Source organism: Ambystoma mexicanum, chromosome 4q, assembly GCF_040938575.1.
Source record: "Ambystoma mexicanum isolate Mex_15411 chromosome 4q, UKY_AmexF1_1, whole genome shotgun sequence".
Taxonomy (NCBI): Eukaryota; Metazoa; Chordata; class Amphibia; order Caudata; family Ambystomatidae; genus Ambystoma; species Ambystoma mexicanum.
Genome location: NC_090928.1, coordinates 124,564,039 through 124,576,516, shown reverse-complemented (window position 1 = coordinate 124,576,516; position 12,478 = coordinate 124,564,039). Strand labels below are relative to the sequence as shown.

Genomic DNA, 12,478 nt, shown 5'->3' with positions numbered 1-12,478 from the left:
TAGGAACAGGCATTAAGAGATGATAAATAAACAACATTTTCATACTTTATACATACTTCTCATCTCACCCTCATTTGGAGATCACCCTCCCAAAAATCCCCATGCCTTTCCTATGCTTCAACGGGATCATACTCCAAATAAGTATTTCCTTGCATTGATTGGAAATGGGACACCCTTAACGTCTGACGTCACCCACCTTTGCGTGGCAGGTTTTGAGCAGTACGTACATAATGCTGGTCACACTCTGCACGCTGGCTTTGAATCTGTTTACTCAATAAATGCCCCACGTGCGATCGAAAAAGAAATCACATCCTCAATGGTTTCTGAATGGGAAGCACGATAATCACTTGCAAAGAAACAATCTGCAATACGTCAAATATCAAATACATGTTCACCTCACTCCAGTCTACGTGGGCTTCTGGGTTGCTGCTGATTTTCCTGTAAAAATCTTTAATATCTTGAGGATGCACGTTGGCTCCAAACAGAGATTTAACTTCATTTTGAAATGTGTCGTAGTCGATCGTATCTGCGTTTTAATAAAAAAAAGGCATATATTTTAGAAAAGAACGAAGGTCAAGCTTTCCCTACGTAAAAAGTCAACTTTAATTTTACCGTGGCATACAGTCAACGCAACATTTGGGTTCTGGGGGACCTGTTCGACATGTATTACTAAAAGTTGAGAACTTTGAATATGTGAGAGCGACAACAAGGAAACGCACATTAGAAATCCCCAATATCTGGTCGCTAATCAGGCGTGAACACAGAATGCTTTCTCTTCAAGTGGAACAGTTTGCTGCTTTGTGAAGAGGTAACAAAAACTGACTTTACATAGTGGGGTTCTAGATCTTGTTGGGCAGTAAGCGAACATGGGGCTGTGAAAGTCCCTACAACATGAGTCTACAGCATGGTAGCCAGCAGCCATGTATACATACACCCAAAACAGATTCCCTCATGAAGACCCAACAAAACATGAGCAGCCATGCTTTAGTGAACGATAGCATATTCAACATATAGTAGAATATGGCCACATGCCATAATGATCACAGCTGTATTTAGCTGTAATTAGGGAAGTATAGCACGTTGTATCCATAAAAATGAATGCCAGTAGCCTCTTAAATTGAACTGAGTACACAGCCTGTGCAGGCCTCGATATCCAGCTAGCCACTTCGCAAGGATCACAATCCTCAATCCACACAGCAGAAAACATCAGCCAAACCTTTGCAAGGAAGCATAAACACATCCCAACTGTACCTTTCCAGAGAACACAAAAGATGCCACACAGTTATTAGTTGAGACTACATAGACGAAGCAGTTCCCAGGCTTCAAAGGCGGAGTGAGATCATAAGAAGAGCAACAAAAGAAATAGCATACTCCAGTGCTAGAAATACAGAACATTGCATACTGATTGGTCAAAATATATAGGTCTAGTTGAGTTCCCAGGCAAAGCCTTTGAAAGACATATAACAAATTGTGTTCCTGAACAGTATGTCAAAATGTATTACAATGAAGATCACAAGCCTGTATGAGCAGAGCAATAACCGTGGAAGATTGGCCTGGCAAGACAAAATGACCATGGTACAACACTGCCCTCTGTAGGATAAAGCACACCATTAAGGTTCCTTTTGGTAAGGAAGAAGTCATGCAGAACACCATGACACATGAAGTAGGATTGATGAGGAATCATCGATTAGGTTTCCAGAAACTCACGCATAGCCCTCACTGTATGTACATAACAGAACTAAAGGCACTTTCTTGAAGTCACAAATCATACAATTGCGCACTCATATAAGCATATAAACATATACTCATATTCTTGCCAATGGAAGGGAATGAAACTCGCAAACAGTTAAGTCCCAAAGTGCAAGGTCAGACGCAGGACAGAAGTACTCATGAGAAAGGAAGTTTGGCTAGCACTGTTTCCAACGCTGAGTTGCAAATTGTAGAAGAGACAAATTATTCATAAATGATGAGAACAGAAAGATGGTGCGAAATGGCTTAGGTCAATAGGAAAGTGATGTCAAGTTACAATTGCAAGGTCACACTGTTGGTTACATGTGATTTTATCAAATGACAAAACAAAGAATCAACTCTTAACGAACAAAAACATCTTTAAAAAATAATGCATTGTGTTTTTCTTTGTTTTTGGAGGTTCCCCCTGAAAGTGGTAATTCCCCAGAAATTACAAACAAAACTCTGAATAAATGGACACACCCCGGTAGGGAATGAAACCAGGAGAAAGATTGCGAGTCAACCAAAGATTTTCTCTATATAATAGTAAATGTGGCATGCAGAGGACTCTGCACCTACGAGAGCGCTCTGCCGAAAATACAGAAATATCACATTTTATCCATAATAGACATCATCCATGACGATTTCTATATGTGTTACATGGTGCCACTTCATCGGCTCCGATAGATGATACAGTATAGAATATACAGTGATAATGTTGCTTGATTGGCTGGTGCTGAACTTGTTGCTTCTTGTGGCATGTGGGTCAGCTGGACTCAGCTGGACTCATATGGGAGGGGTGAAGGTCAAGCTGAGTCTGTAAGGTTGTAATTCTAACTTATCTAAACTACACAGTGATTACTGACATACAAGATTTAATGTAAGACATAAAACTTACACATAAAATGCAGGGCCATCTATAAATCGTGGGCAAACGTGCACATTCGTGACCTAGGCCTCAGTCAGAACAGCGGCATGGTGGTCCAGATGCCTTATCTGAGCGTGTCATTCTGAGATTCATTTGCCTAGCATTTCATGGATCAAACGAGGGTATTGATAGGTGTTAGTACATGGACAATATATGATCACACTGGATTACTTATATGGGGGGCAATCTAGGGTGGCCCATGGGGATGGATCCCACCAACTACTACATGAAAGTAATGCAGCTGAGCGAAGGTTATACAGGCAATAATTCCTAAAGGTGGGGGCCTAAAGAGCAGGAGCCTGTTTTGTGGAGATGGAAGAGTTTTGCACGCTGTGCTCCAGCCCGGTCACACACAGGGCAGTGATCTCAGAGGAAGAGGAAAGAATACAGTGTTAGTTTGCAACAATTCGCGCCCATGCTTCCGTGAGAACAGGACAGCTGCAGCGCAGACAGGGGTGGAGGTTGGGAGTGGCTTGGCTGACTGTGCGTGGTGCTGGAAGAGGGGAGACAGAGCTTATTAGCAGTCTTCGTACAGACTAGTCAAAGGATGGAGTTGGGAACCCACAAAAATGGAGTCTGGGGACGTACAAAATGGAGTCGATATGTGTCATGCAATGGCTTCCAAGCTCCGTCACCAGTAGCCCCGGACATAGGGACGTCTCCAACAATTAAATGAGCATAACATCCATCTTATACGGTATGTAGGGGGGGTCAAAAGGACCCTTCCTCCCTTACATTCCCCCCTTTTGTTACATCTAAAGTAACAAATATGCTAGGGCTCCCAAACATTTCCGTTCTTCTTCCTCTAGTACAGCTTCATCCCAGGCTGGGGTCCCCTTGATGAGCATCCAGGCCCTTCAGACAGATTGGAGGCCTTGTCCTCTACTTGCATATTCATCAGGGGTGCAAGTCAAATAGATGCACCCACCATCCCCATCCAGGTCCACCCATACCTCTTTGTACCATTCTAACTCATAGGGCTCTTTAATGGTGGTGTGGTTTAGGTTATCTACTCCATCCCCAGTGTTATTCACTTCAGGCATGCTATATTTAGGTTCTGGTTATCTCATGTTTGTACTTGGGCATTTATTGCAGCCTGAGGCACCTTTTCTATGTGGTCCATTGTCACCATCATCATTGCACTGTTGGGAATTGACTTTGCGCAACATCAAACCCCTACCTGGAACATACAGAAAATTTGCAGGAAAAATACTATCATGGGTACCAGTAGCTTCATGGCAGTTCCAAACCACAACGGTACCCACTCAAAAATCGTGTCAAACCAGTTGCTTGCCTGCACGCCACCCTCTTCCTTCATCCTTAAACCTGGATTGTGGACTGCAGCTATTACGTGTGATAGTGTCACATTGTGATCATCGGCAGAAGGCACAAACGTGCAACATGCGCTCCCGATTTTTTGGCAAACACCGCCGTCCATAGCTGTGAGCAGGTCCAGCACATATTGATTTTGCATGGTCATTAGCCGCAGGGCTCCGAGTTCCACCTTGATGACGTTGAACCCTTCATCAGTGTCATTTGCCAGTTGGATCAGTTCCCATTTGACAATTTGCAGCAGCCATTTGGCATTTGCTCGAGCCTGGATACTTGGTATGAGGGATGCAAAAAATGTCTCTGCTGAGTTGAAGAGCTTGAATCTGTCAGGTATTTGTGCCAAAAGTTCGGAAGAGACTGTGGAGATTTAGCTTGATGCCCTTCTTTTACGCGACACTCTGTCATGCAGTTGATCTTCCAACAGCAGGTCATATGCTGGGGGTTCTTCATTTGTTGACTAGGGTGTTGGAGACATCTTGCTTGCACCCTCTCCCCTTGGATGTGACTCTCAGGAATTACCATCAGGGTCGAATGCAGCGTGGCCAGGGCACAAGTACCTCTCCATGACGGTGAGAGGTACAAGTACGTCTGTTTGCCAGATACCCAGTAAGTGTCCATTAATGCTGCTGTTCCTTTCTTCATGTCAGGCAGAATGAGTATCTTGTTGCAATGTTTGTTTGTGTCCACAAAGTTCTTACTGCAGTTCACGTTGAATCTTGATTGGTTTTTTGAGAGCCGTTACCCAGGTCAGTGTGGCAATGTGCTAAGACTAAATTGGAGTGCATGTTCTTTTGACCCATTGGAATTTTTCACCTGACAGTCCTCGCAATGCTTCTGCTTTACACATCACTTGCTCTTCTTGCCATCTATTGTCCGTGAACATTGTCCCTTTTATAACAAAAAATGACTCCTTTATGCAGAGTACTCTTTGCGGCTTGCTGTGGCATGTTTTTTCATTTTGAAGCAATTGTAATGAAACAGTGTGTGCTTGGAAGGTACTCCGAATTCTACACGGTGCAAAACATTGGGCCCCAGCAATAGGCGTTTCTTGTGGTATCAAGTCCTTAGGTGTTCACGAAGCATGGGGTATCAAGGAGTACACATAGCAACTCTCATTAGTTGCTTGCTTAGCCATGGTGCTCATGTCAGCATACCATTTGTTTGATTGATCTGGGTGGCTTGGGTCTTCTACTGCATCTAAGCCAAGGCCATGATATGCATCATATGTTTTCCGCTCCAGCCCCCTTTTCCGTCTACTGCTCCCCCCTAGGCCATTATATAGTTTTATGAAACACTGATAGCGGATGGGGAAGATTCCAGCAACCACCTTTGCACTTTGTTCGTAACTTGTCTGCCAATACTGTGTGTTGAGAAGGGTGAGTGGGGTGGGAGTTTGAATTCCAAAATGCATGTAACTGCCACTTGAGGTAGGTGTCAAGGCTGTATGTACATTAACATGTGACAACATTAACACATAAGGAGTTGGGTTATCTGCATTATATACATTAAAGTCATTCTCATCAGCATCAAGTAATGAGTATTCAACCAATGGGAGCCTAACAGTTGTGATTTTATGTAACGTGCTAAGGTTTGTTGAAACTATGTGGGCCCAAAACAGTTTTAACCCATCCCACACTAGGTGAGTACCTTCTTGTACGAGTTTTACCCCCCCTTTCTTTTATTGTCTCACAAATAAAGGGAATTGCCAGTACAGTCCTAAACATAGAAACATTGACGAAAACACTATGCAGTGAAGCACAAACCACACTCATAGGAGTATGGTCTAGTTGCACTAATATTTCCCCTACGGCTAACTACAATTGCAGCATTGTCATTGCGGGCCCTCGTTTCTGCCATGTCTGTACCTACAGAGTGAAATATAAGGGGTTAAGTACACATTCATTTCCCTCAATCACTTTTTTGTAATTCTTCGAAAGAAAAGGAGAGTGATCCATTGAGCTGGAAACTGTATTTAGGAAAAAAAGGAGAGGGGGAGAGAGATAATCCCATATGTACATTTAGCTATTTAAATGTTCTACCATTTTGTATCTTTATCAATTATTTACATTTCTTTCCAGTACTTTTTACATACATCATTTGTTTTTTTTAATTTCATTGTTTCCCTTAGGGTGCAGCAGTTTCCTGTTCACCTCGCTGTTCTCCCTCTGGTGTTATGCTGTTATGTGCCCTTCTCACGTCAGAGAGGTGTATCCAATATTTCAGGCCCTTAACCTTCACCGCTGTTGGGTCGCAATACAGTACTTCATAAGGACCATGAAATATTGGAGAATTCCATTTCCTCACAAAACTTTGAATGTACACCCACTCCCCAAGCATTGAGTGTAGGTGCTATTTGCAGCTGCAGTGTTTGTATCAGTTTCATTCTCAAGTGTGAAGTTTGGTGCAACTTGTTTTGCTATTATCCTCACTGCTTGTGCAAATTGTGTTAAGTACTCTTTGAACTCTTCACCCAGTATTGTGGCTATTCTGTGAGCGTCTGATGCTCTTCTAACCAGAGATGTTGGAGTTTGCATGTGTCTCCCTGTCACTATCTTGTGTGGGGACAAGTGGTGGTCTTTACTCGGCTGCGTTGTCAATTGAAATAATGCTAAGGGAAAGCAATACACCACATTTTATTTAAGGGTGTGACACAGTTTTGACAGCCTACTTTTAAGGAGGCCTTTGATCTTCTCAACAACCCCATTCACTTGCAGGTGATAAATGGAACATAACTTGTGTTTTATTCCTAGCAGGGATGTCACTTCCTTGAATAGGTCATTTACAAAGTGGGTTTCGTTGTTGGAGCCTATGACGTCACAAATACCCCTTCGTCGGAAGACCTCTCTCACCAAAAAACATTGCCACACATTTCGCATCTGGGTGGGCGCAGGGACCTGCTTCCACCCAACATGAAAAGGGGCAGACCACCACAATGAGATATCTTGCCCCAGTGCACCTTTCTCCCATGTCTGCATAATCAATATGTTCTCAAAATCATTCCTGAATTGTATATCTGACAGGTTGTACATTCAATTGTCATTTTTGCCACATGTTCCTGTAATTTTGGAATAAACCAATCCTCTTGAATATCTGCCGCTTTGTGTTTCTTTGCCGTATGTGCTGGGAAGTGCAACTGCTGAAATGCAAGCTGTAACAATTCTAAGGGCATTACTACTTTTCCTGTACACTCATGGCGCCACAAGAGGTCATTTGCAGATTGTGTGCACCCTCTTTTTGACCACATTTCTTGTTCTTCTACCAGTGCTCTTGTTTGTAAGTCTATTATTTGTGCCACTGGCATTGAGTTATATCCCACCCCCCTCTTTCCTCTTGTGTGTTTTCCCTTTCATTCATACTCTCCTTTTTGGGGCTTTTGAAAATATGCCACCTGTTTTGCAGTGGCATCCGCTGCTGCATTTCCCAATGAGATGACATCACTGTTATTAGTGTGTGCCTGGCAACCCCTCCTTCCCCACCTTGACAACCCACCATGTACCGTTGTGGTCATGTACGCGGAATCAGAATATAATGTCACTGGCACCCTTTTTCCTCAGGTAATGCTTCAATTAATGCTACAAGTTCTGCCACCTGTGCTGAGAAATGCAATGGTAACTGTTTCTGTACAATCGTCTCAAACTCCCCATCCTCCATCCTCACCACTGCTGCTCCTATGTGCTTCTCCCCTGTCTTTGGACAAATGGAAGCTGACCCATCCACAAAATACACCTCACCTTCCTCCAGGGTGTTGTTATTTGCTTTGGGAATGTCATCACTTTCCCCCTCGTATGTGGCACAGTCATGATTTTGCATGTCCTCCACTGTGCATGACTCTGTGAAAATGTTGCTAGGTTTACTGTTTTGCAGCGCACTATGTGAATGTTGAAGCTTGAAAGTATAATTTTGTACACTGTTGCCCTTTGTATTATTAGTATGGACTTGGATGTTTCAGGAATTGCAAATAAAGAGTGTTCGACGAACAGTGTCACTGAACATTCCATTACAACTGTGGCGCTTTTTTCAATTGCAAAGGCGGCGGCTGCGAGAGCTTGTTCGCATGCAAAGTGTCCTTGCATCACAGCGTCAAGTGTGATGCTGTAGTAGGCTAGAGGTTTATGTCCTATGGATGTTTTTTGGGTCAGGACCGCTGTCATAAGTGTCCCATCACAGTGTGAGAACAGAAAGAATTCCTGTTCATAATCTGGTGTGGCTAGAACTGGGGCGGTGGAAATGAGGTCTTTCAATGTGTTAAAGGCCGTGTTCATCTCTTAGGACCATGTAATTGCAGATTTTTCTCTCTGTGCTTCTTTTAAGGCCTGCAATAGGGGCCTTGTGTATGCAGCATAATATCCATGCGCTGCAATTATTACATATGCCAAGAAACCTCTGCATGTCCTTTACTGTGCGTGGTCTAATAGTCACACATACTGCTGCTGCTCTGTCTGGGAGTATTCGTTTGCCATCTTTTGATATCAGTTGGCCCAAGTACAGTACTTCTGTTTAGCAATACTGCAACTTTTGGCTGTTTACCTTGTACCCTATTTGTGCCAATAGATTTAACAATGTGATTGAGTCTGCTCTGCACAGTTCCTCACTTTCACCACAAATTAGGAGATCATCTACGTATTGTATCACTGTGCTCTTGACATCAATGTTACCAAGTTCTTCATGTAGTATTATGTTAAAAATGTTTGGATCCTCACAATATCCCTGGGTAGCCTGCAATGCTCATATCTCTCCCCCCCACGGTAGAGGCAGTCAAGTATTGTGATTCTGAATCGAGTGGTACTGAGAAAAATACATTTTTCAAGTTTACCACTGTGAAACATGTAGCTGATTTTGGGATGCTGCGCAAAATGGATGCTGGATTTGGTACAAGGGGAAACTCTGTCTGTATGTGTAACGCTCACCTGATTCCCACAGAGGCGCCGGTCTTGACTGGGTGAATGCCGTATCTTCAAAGGTGATGTGTAACACACGGTTGGCTCTTTGGGCTGGACCTCTGTGCACTGCATGTCTGACTCGAAGAGTAAGATGTCTTAGGTAAGTGAACGCCGAGCTCTCCATCTGCCTCGGGGCAGGGTGCCGTAACCAGTTTCTTCACTGGATAAGGGTGCAGGCCTCTTGACCTCAGAGGACTGCTGTCCGTCGTTAACTGCACGAACGGTAAGTTCTGGGCACTTCAAATGTCTTAAAAGTCTTTTGTAATGATATCTCTTGTTTTGCAGGGTTCCGGCGATGGCGGATGGCGGGCTGATGCGAGTTGAGGATCGAACCCGCGTGAGAAATAGAAGCGCCTGGAAGCACGTAAGTAAGCGCTTGTAGCCTGCTTCACGATGCACACTAACTGTCCCTTTTATCTTGCAGGTACAAGTTCGGAGCTTTAGAGAAGCTGAAGGGTGCTGGAATACCCACTGGATTCGGCGTGGGAAGGAGTAATGGCACGTGAGTAATAAAGTTGCCCAATGTCTTTAAACGCACCTTCTTTTGTCTTTCAGATGCGGGATGCAGCGCCGAAGGCCTCCGGAGCGTGCAAAGAGCTGGTAAGCTTTTGTCTTTCAGATGCCGGAATGCAGTGTGAAGACCTCCGGAGCATGCGAAGAGTAGGTAAGCCTTTGTCTTTCAGATGCCAGAATGCAGCGCGAGGCGTTGGTGACAGCCGATGGACCAGGTAAGAGATGCGCTGCCACTGAAGACCGTAGTGCTAACCTGTTCTTTCTTTGTCTTTACAGGTGCTGCTGAAGACTGGATTCCAGGATGGTAAGCCTTTGTTCCCTTAGGCCCAGGATCAGAAGCAGAAGACACGATGAGCGTTCTGCTGCAGAGAATGCAGAATAACACAAAGCAAGATTCATCCATCGGGTGTGGTTTAAATAGCCTCCTGTAGTGCTTAGGTGTCTCCTTCCACAGCCACGCCTAGGTAAGAAAAGAGTTCCTGCTTTCCAGAAGAGTTCCAGTGTTCTGAACCTAGGGAGTGGCTCCTGCCCCACCCAACAGGAAAAGTAGTCCCAAACAGAAGAAGATCAGGGGTTCAACTGGCAGGTAAGTAAGCAGCATGGTCTGCTGCAGGTAAGTCCACCCAAGCATTATGAGCCTGGCGCTTCCAGCGCTGGGACTGGGCATCTTTATGAGCCTGGTGCCACTGGCGCCAGGACAGGGTCCAAAAGGTCCCAATTGGGACTGGCTGGAACTCGGAACCGGGGTTATGGGTCTGCTTCCAAGGGAGTCGGGCAAGTCCTGATCTTTTGGAAGCAGAGATCATGACAGCACCCCCCTCAAGGCCCCTCCCAAACCGGGCTTCTCCGGGGGTTTGGGCTTGTTAGGAAATGTTCGATGAAATCTTTTGATTAGATGAGGCGCGTGGACATATTCTGCAGGTTCCCAGGATCTTTCTTGGGGACCGTAGCCTTTCCAGTCAATCAGGTAAAATAGTTTAGATTTGGAGATCTTGGAATCCAGGATGCTTTTGACTTCAAACTCGAGTTCTCCATCAACAAGAATAGGTTTTGGAGATGTAGTTAGTCGGGTTTGAGGTTGCACAGGTTTTAATAGAGAGACGTGGAAGACCGGATGTATCTTCATGTGAGGGGGCAAGTCCAACTTGACCGCTACTGGATTTACTATGGTAGTGATGGAATAGGGACCAAGGTATCTTGGGTTGAATGTGCGTGGTCCTTTTAGAGGTAGATATTTGGTGGATAAACAGACTTGATCTCCTACTTGATATTGGGGGGCTTCCTTCCGATGTTGGTCTGCTCCTTTCTTGTATTGTTCTTTAGCCCTTTGAAGGTAAGAAACGGCTTCCTTAAAGGCTTGGGTGATTGTAGAATGTAGGTGGTCTACTGCTGGTGTTCCAAGATCTTGGAGTGGATCCAACTCCGAGGTTCGAGGGTTACTACCGTATAAAAGAAAAAACGGGGTTTTCCCAGTTCCCGAGTGGACAGAGTTATTGTAGGCATATTCGGCTATCCAAAGGATATCTTTCCAAGTTTTTTCAGTTTGTTGTAGCATGCAGCGCAAATACTGTTCCAGAGTTTGATTGGTCCTCTCGGTTTGTCCGTCGGTTTGAGGGTGGTGGCTGGTCTCACATCAATTTGAGCCGACCGACAGCAACTTCGCCAAAAATGAGAAATAAATTGACTACCTCGATCCGAAATTAGAACTGAAGGAAAACCGTGCAGTCGGACGATGTTTTCGAGAAATTCTCGGGCCAGAGTTGCTGCTGTTGGTAAGCCTTTGAGTGGAATGAAATGCGCCATCTTGGAGAATAGGTCCACGATTACTAGGATCGTATTGTATCCGGAGCATGGAGGTAGATCGGTGATGAAGTCCATAGAAAGCATATGCCAAGGGCGAGGCGGGATGTCAATGGGGCGTAAGAGGCCGGCTGGTTTTTCCTTTTGACTCTTGTTTTGGGAGCATACTCCAGCGGACATTATAAAGTCTCTGATATCTTTTTTCCAAGACGGCCACCAGAAGTAGCGCTTGATCTTTTCCGAGGTCTTGGTCATACCGGGATGTCCTTCCATTAAAGAATCGTGATAACAAGAGATTACCTTTTTCTGTAAATCTGTGCTGGGCAGGTATAACCGTTCTTGGAAATATAATAGGTTGTCCTTCACCGTAAGGTCCTTTCCCTGCAGATGCCAATTCTGTATGTCTGCTGGAGTTACCAGTAGCCTGGCTTTATCCTTAACTTCCTCTATGGATTGTGTGGCGATTACACCTAGAATTCTTTGTTCGGGAATGATAGGTACAGGTTTAGGATTGATCAAATGTTCTTCCACTCCCATCCGAGAAAGGGCATCAGCTTTACCGTTTTTTGTACCAGGTCGATAGGTAATTATGAAGTCAAACTCGGCAAAGAATAGTGCCCAACGGAGTTGCCTAGAGGATTGAGCTTTTGCGGTTTTCAAATATTGCAGGTTTCGGTGATCTGTAATCACAGTAACGGTGTGTTGGGCCCCCAGAAGATAATGCCGCCAAGCCTTAAAGGCGGACTTGATAGCTAGAAGTTCCTTATCAGTAATAGTGTAATTGATTTCAGGAGGCGAGAATTTGCGGGACCAAAATGCCACGGGATGCAACTGATTGGTTACTGGGTCCTTTTGTGATAGAACTGCCCCCATGGCAAGGCTCGAAGCATCAGTTTCAACGATGTAGGGGAGTTCTGGGCGAGGATGTTTTAAGATCGGTGCAGAGATAAATCTAGTCTTCAAATTCTGGAAAGCTTGTTCCGCCTCGGTAGACCATTCAAAACGTTTGTTTTTCTTTAACAAGGCGGTGATGGGCTGGACTATTCGAGAGAATTCGGGGATAAACCTGCGGTAAAAGTTAGCGAAGCCTAACATGCTTTGAACACCTTTTACGGAGGATGGCGATGGCCATTTGAGAATTGCATCGACCTTCTTTGAATCCATACGCACTCCGCTAGGTGATAATATGAATCCCAAGAATTCAACTTCAGTCACGTTGAAAACACATTTTTCCAAC

At 44.5% G+C, this 12,478-nt stretch overlaps 1 protein-coding gene across 1 annotated transcript in view; it reads right to left on the bottom strand.

The window, feature by feature from the left end:
• The window catches only part of WDR64 (WD repeat domain 64), a 1,979,698-nt gene that overhangs the window by 1,827,898 nt on the left and 139,322 nt on the right, over positions 1–12,478 (bottom strand). Inside the window, exon 2 of the mRNA XM_069607651.1 lies at positions 396–526. Within this exon, the coding sequence (XP_069463752.1) occupies positions 396–526 (131 nt within the window). The remainder of the gene's footprint in view (positions 1–395; positions 527–12,478) is intronic.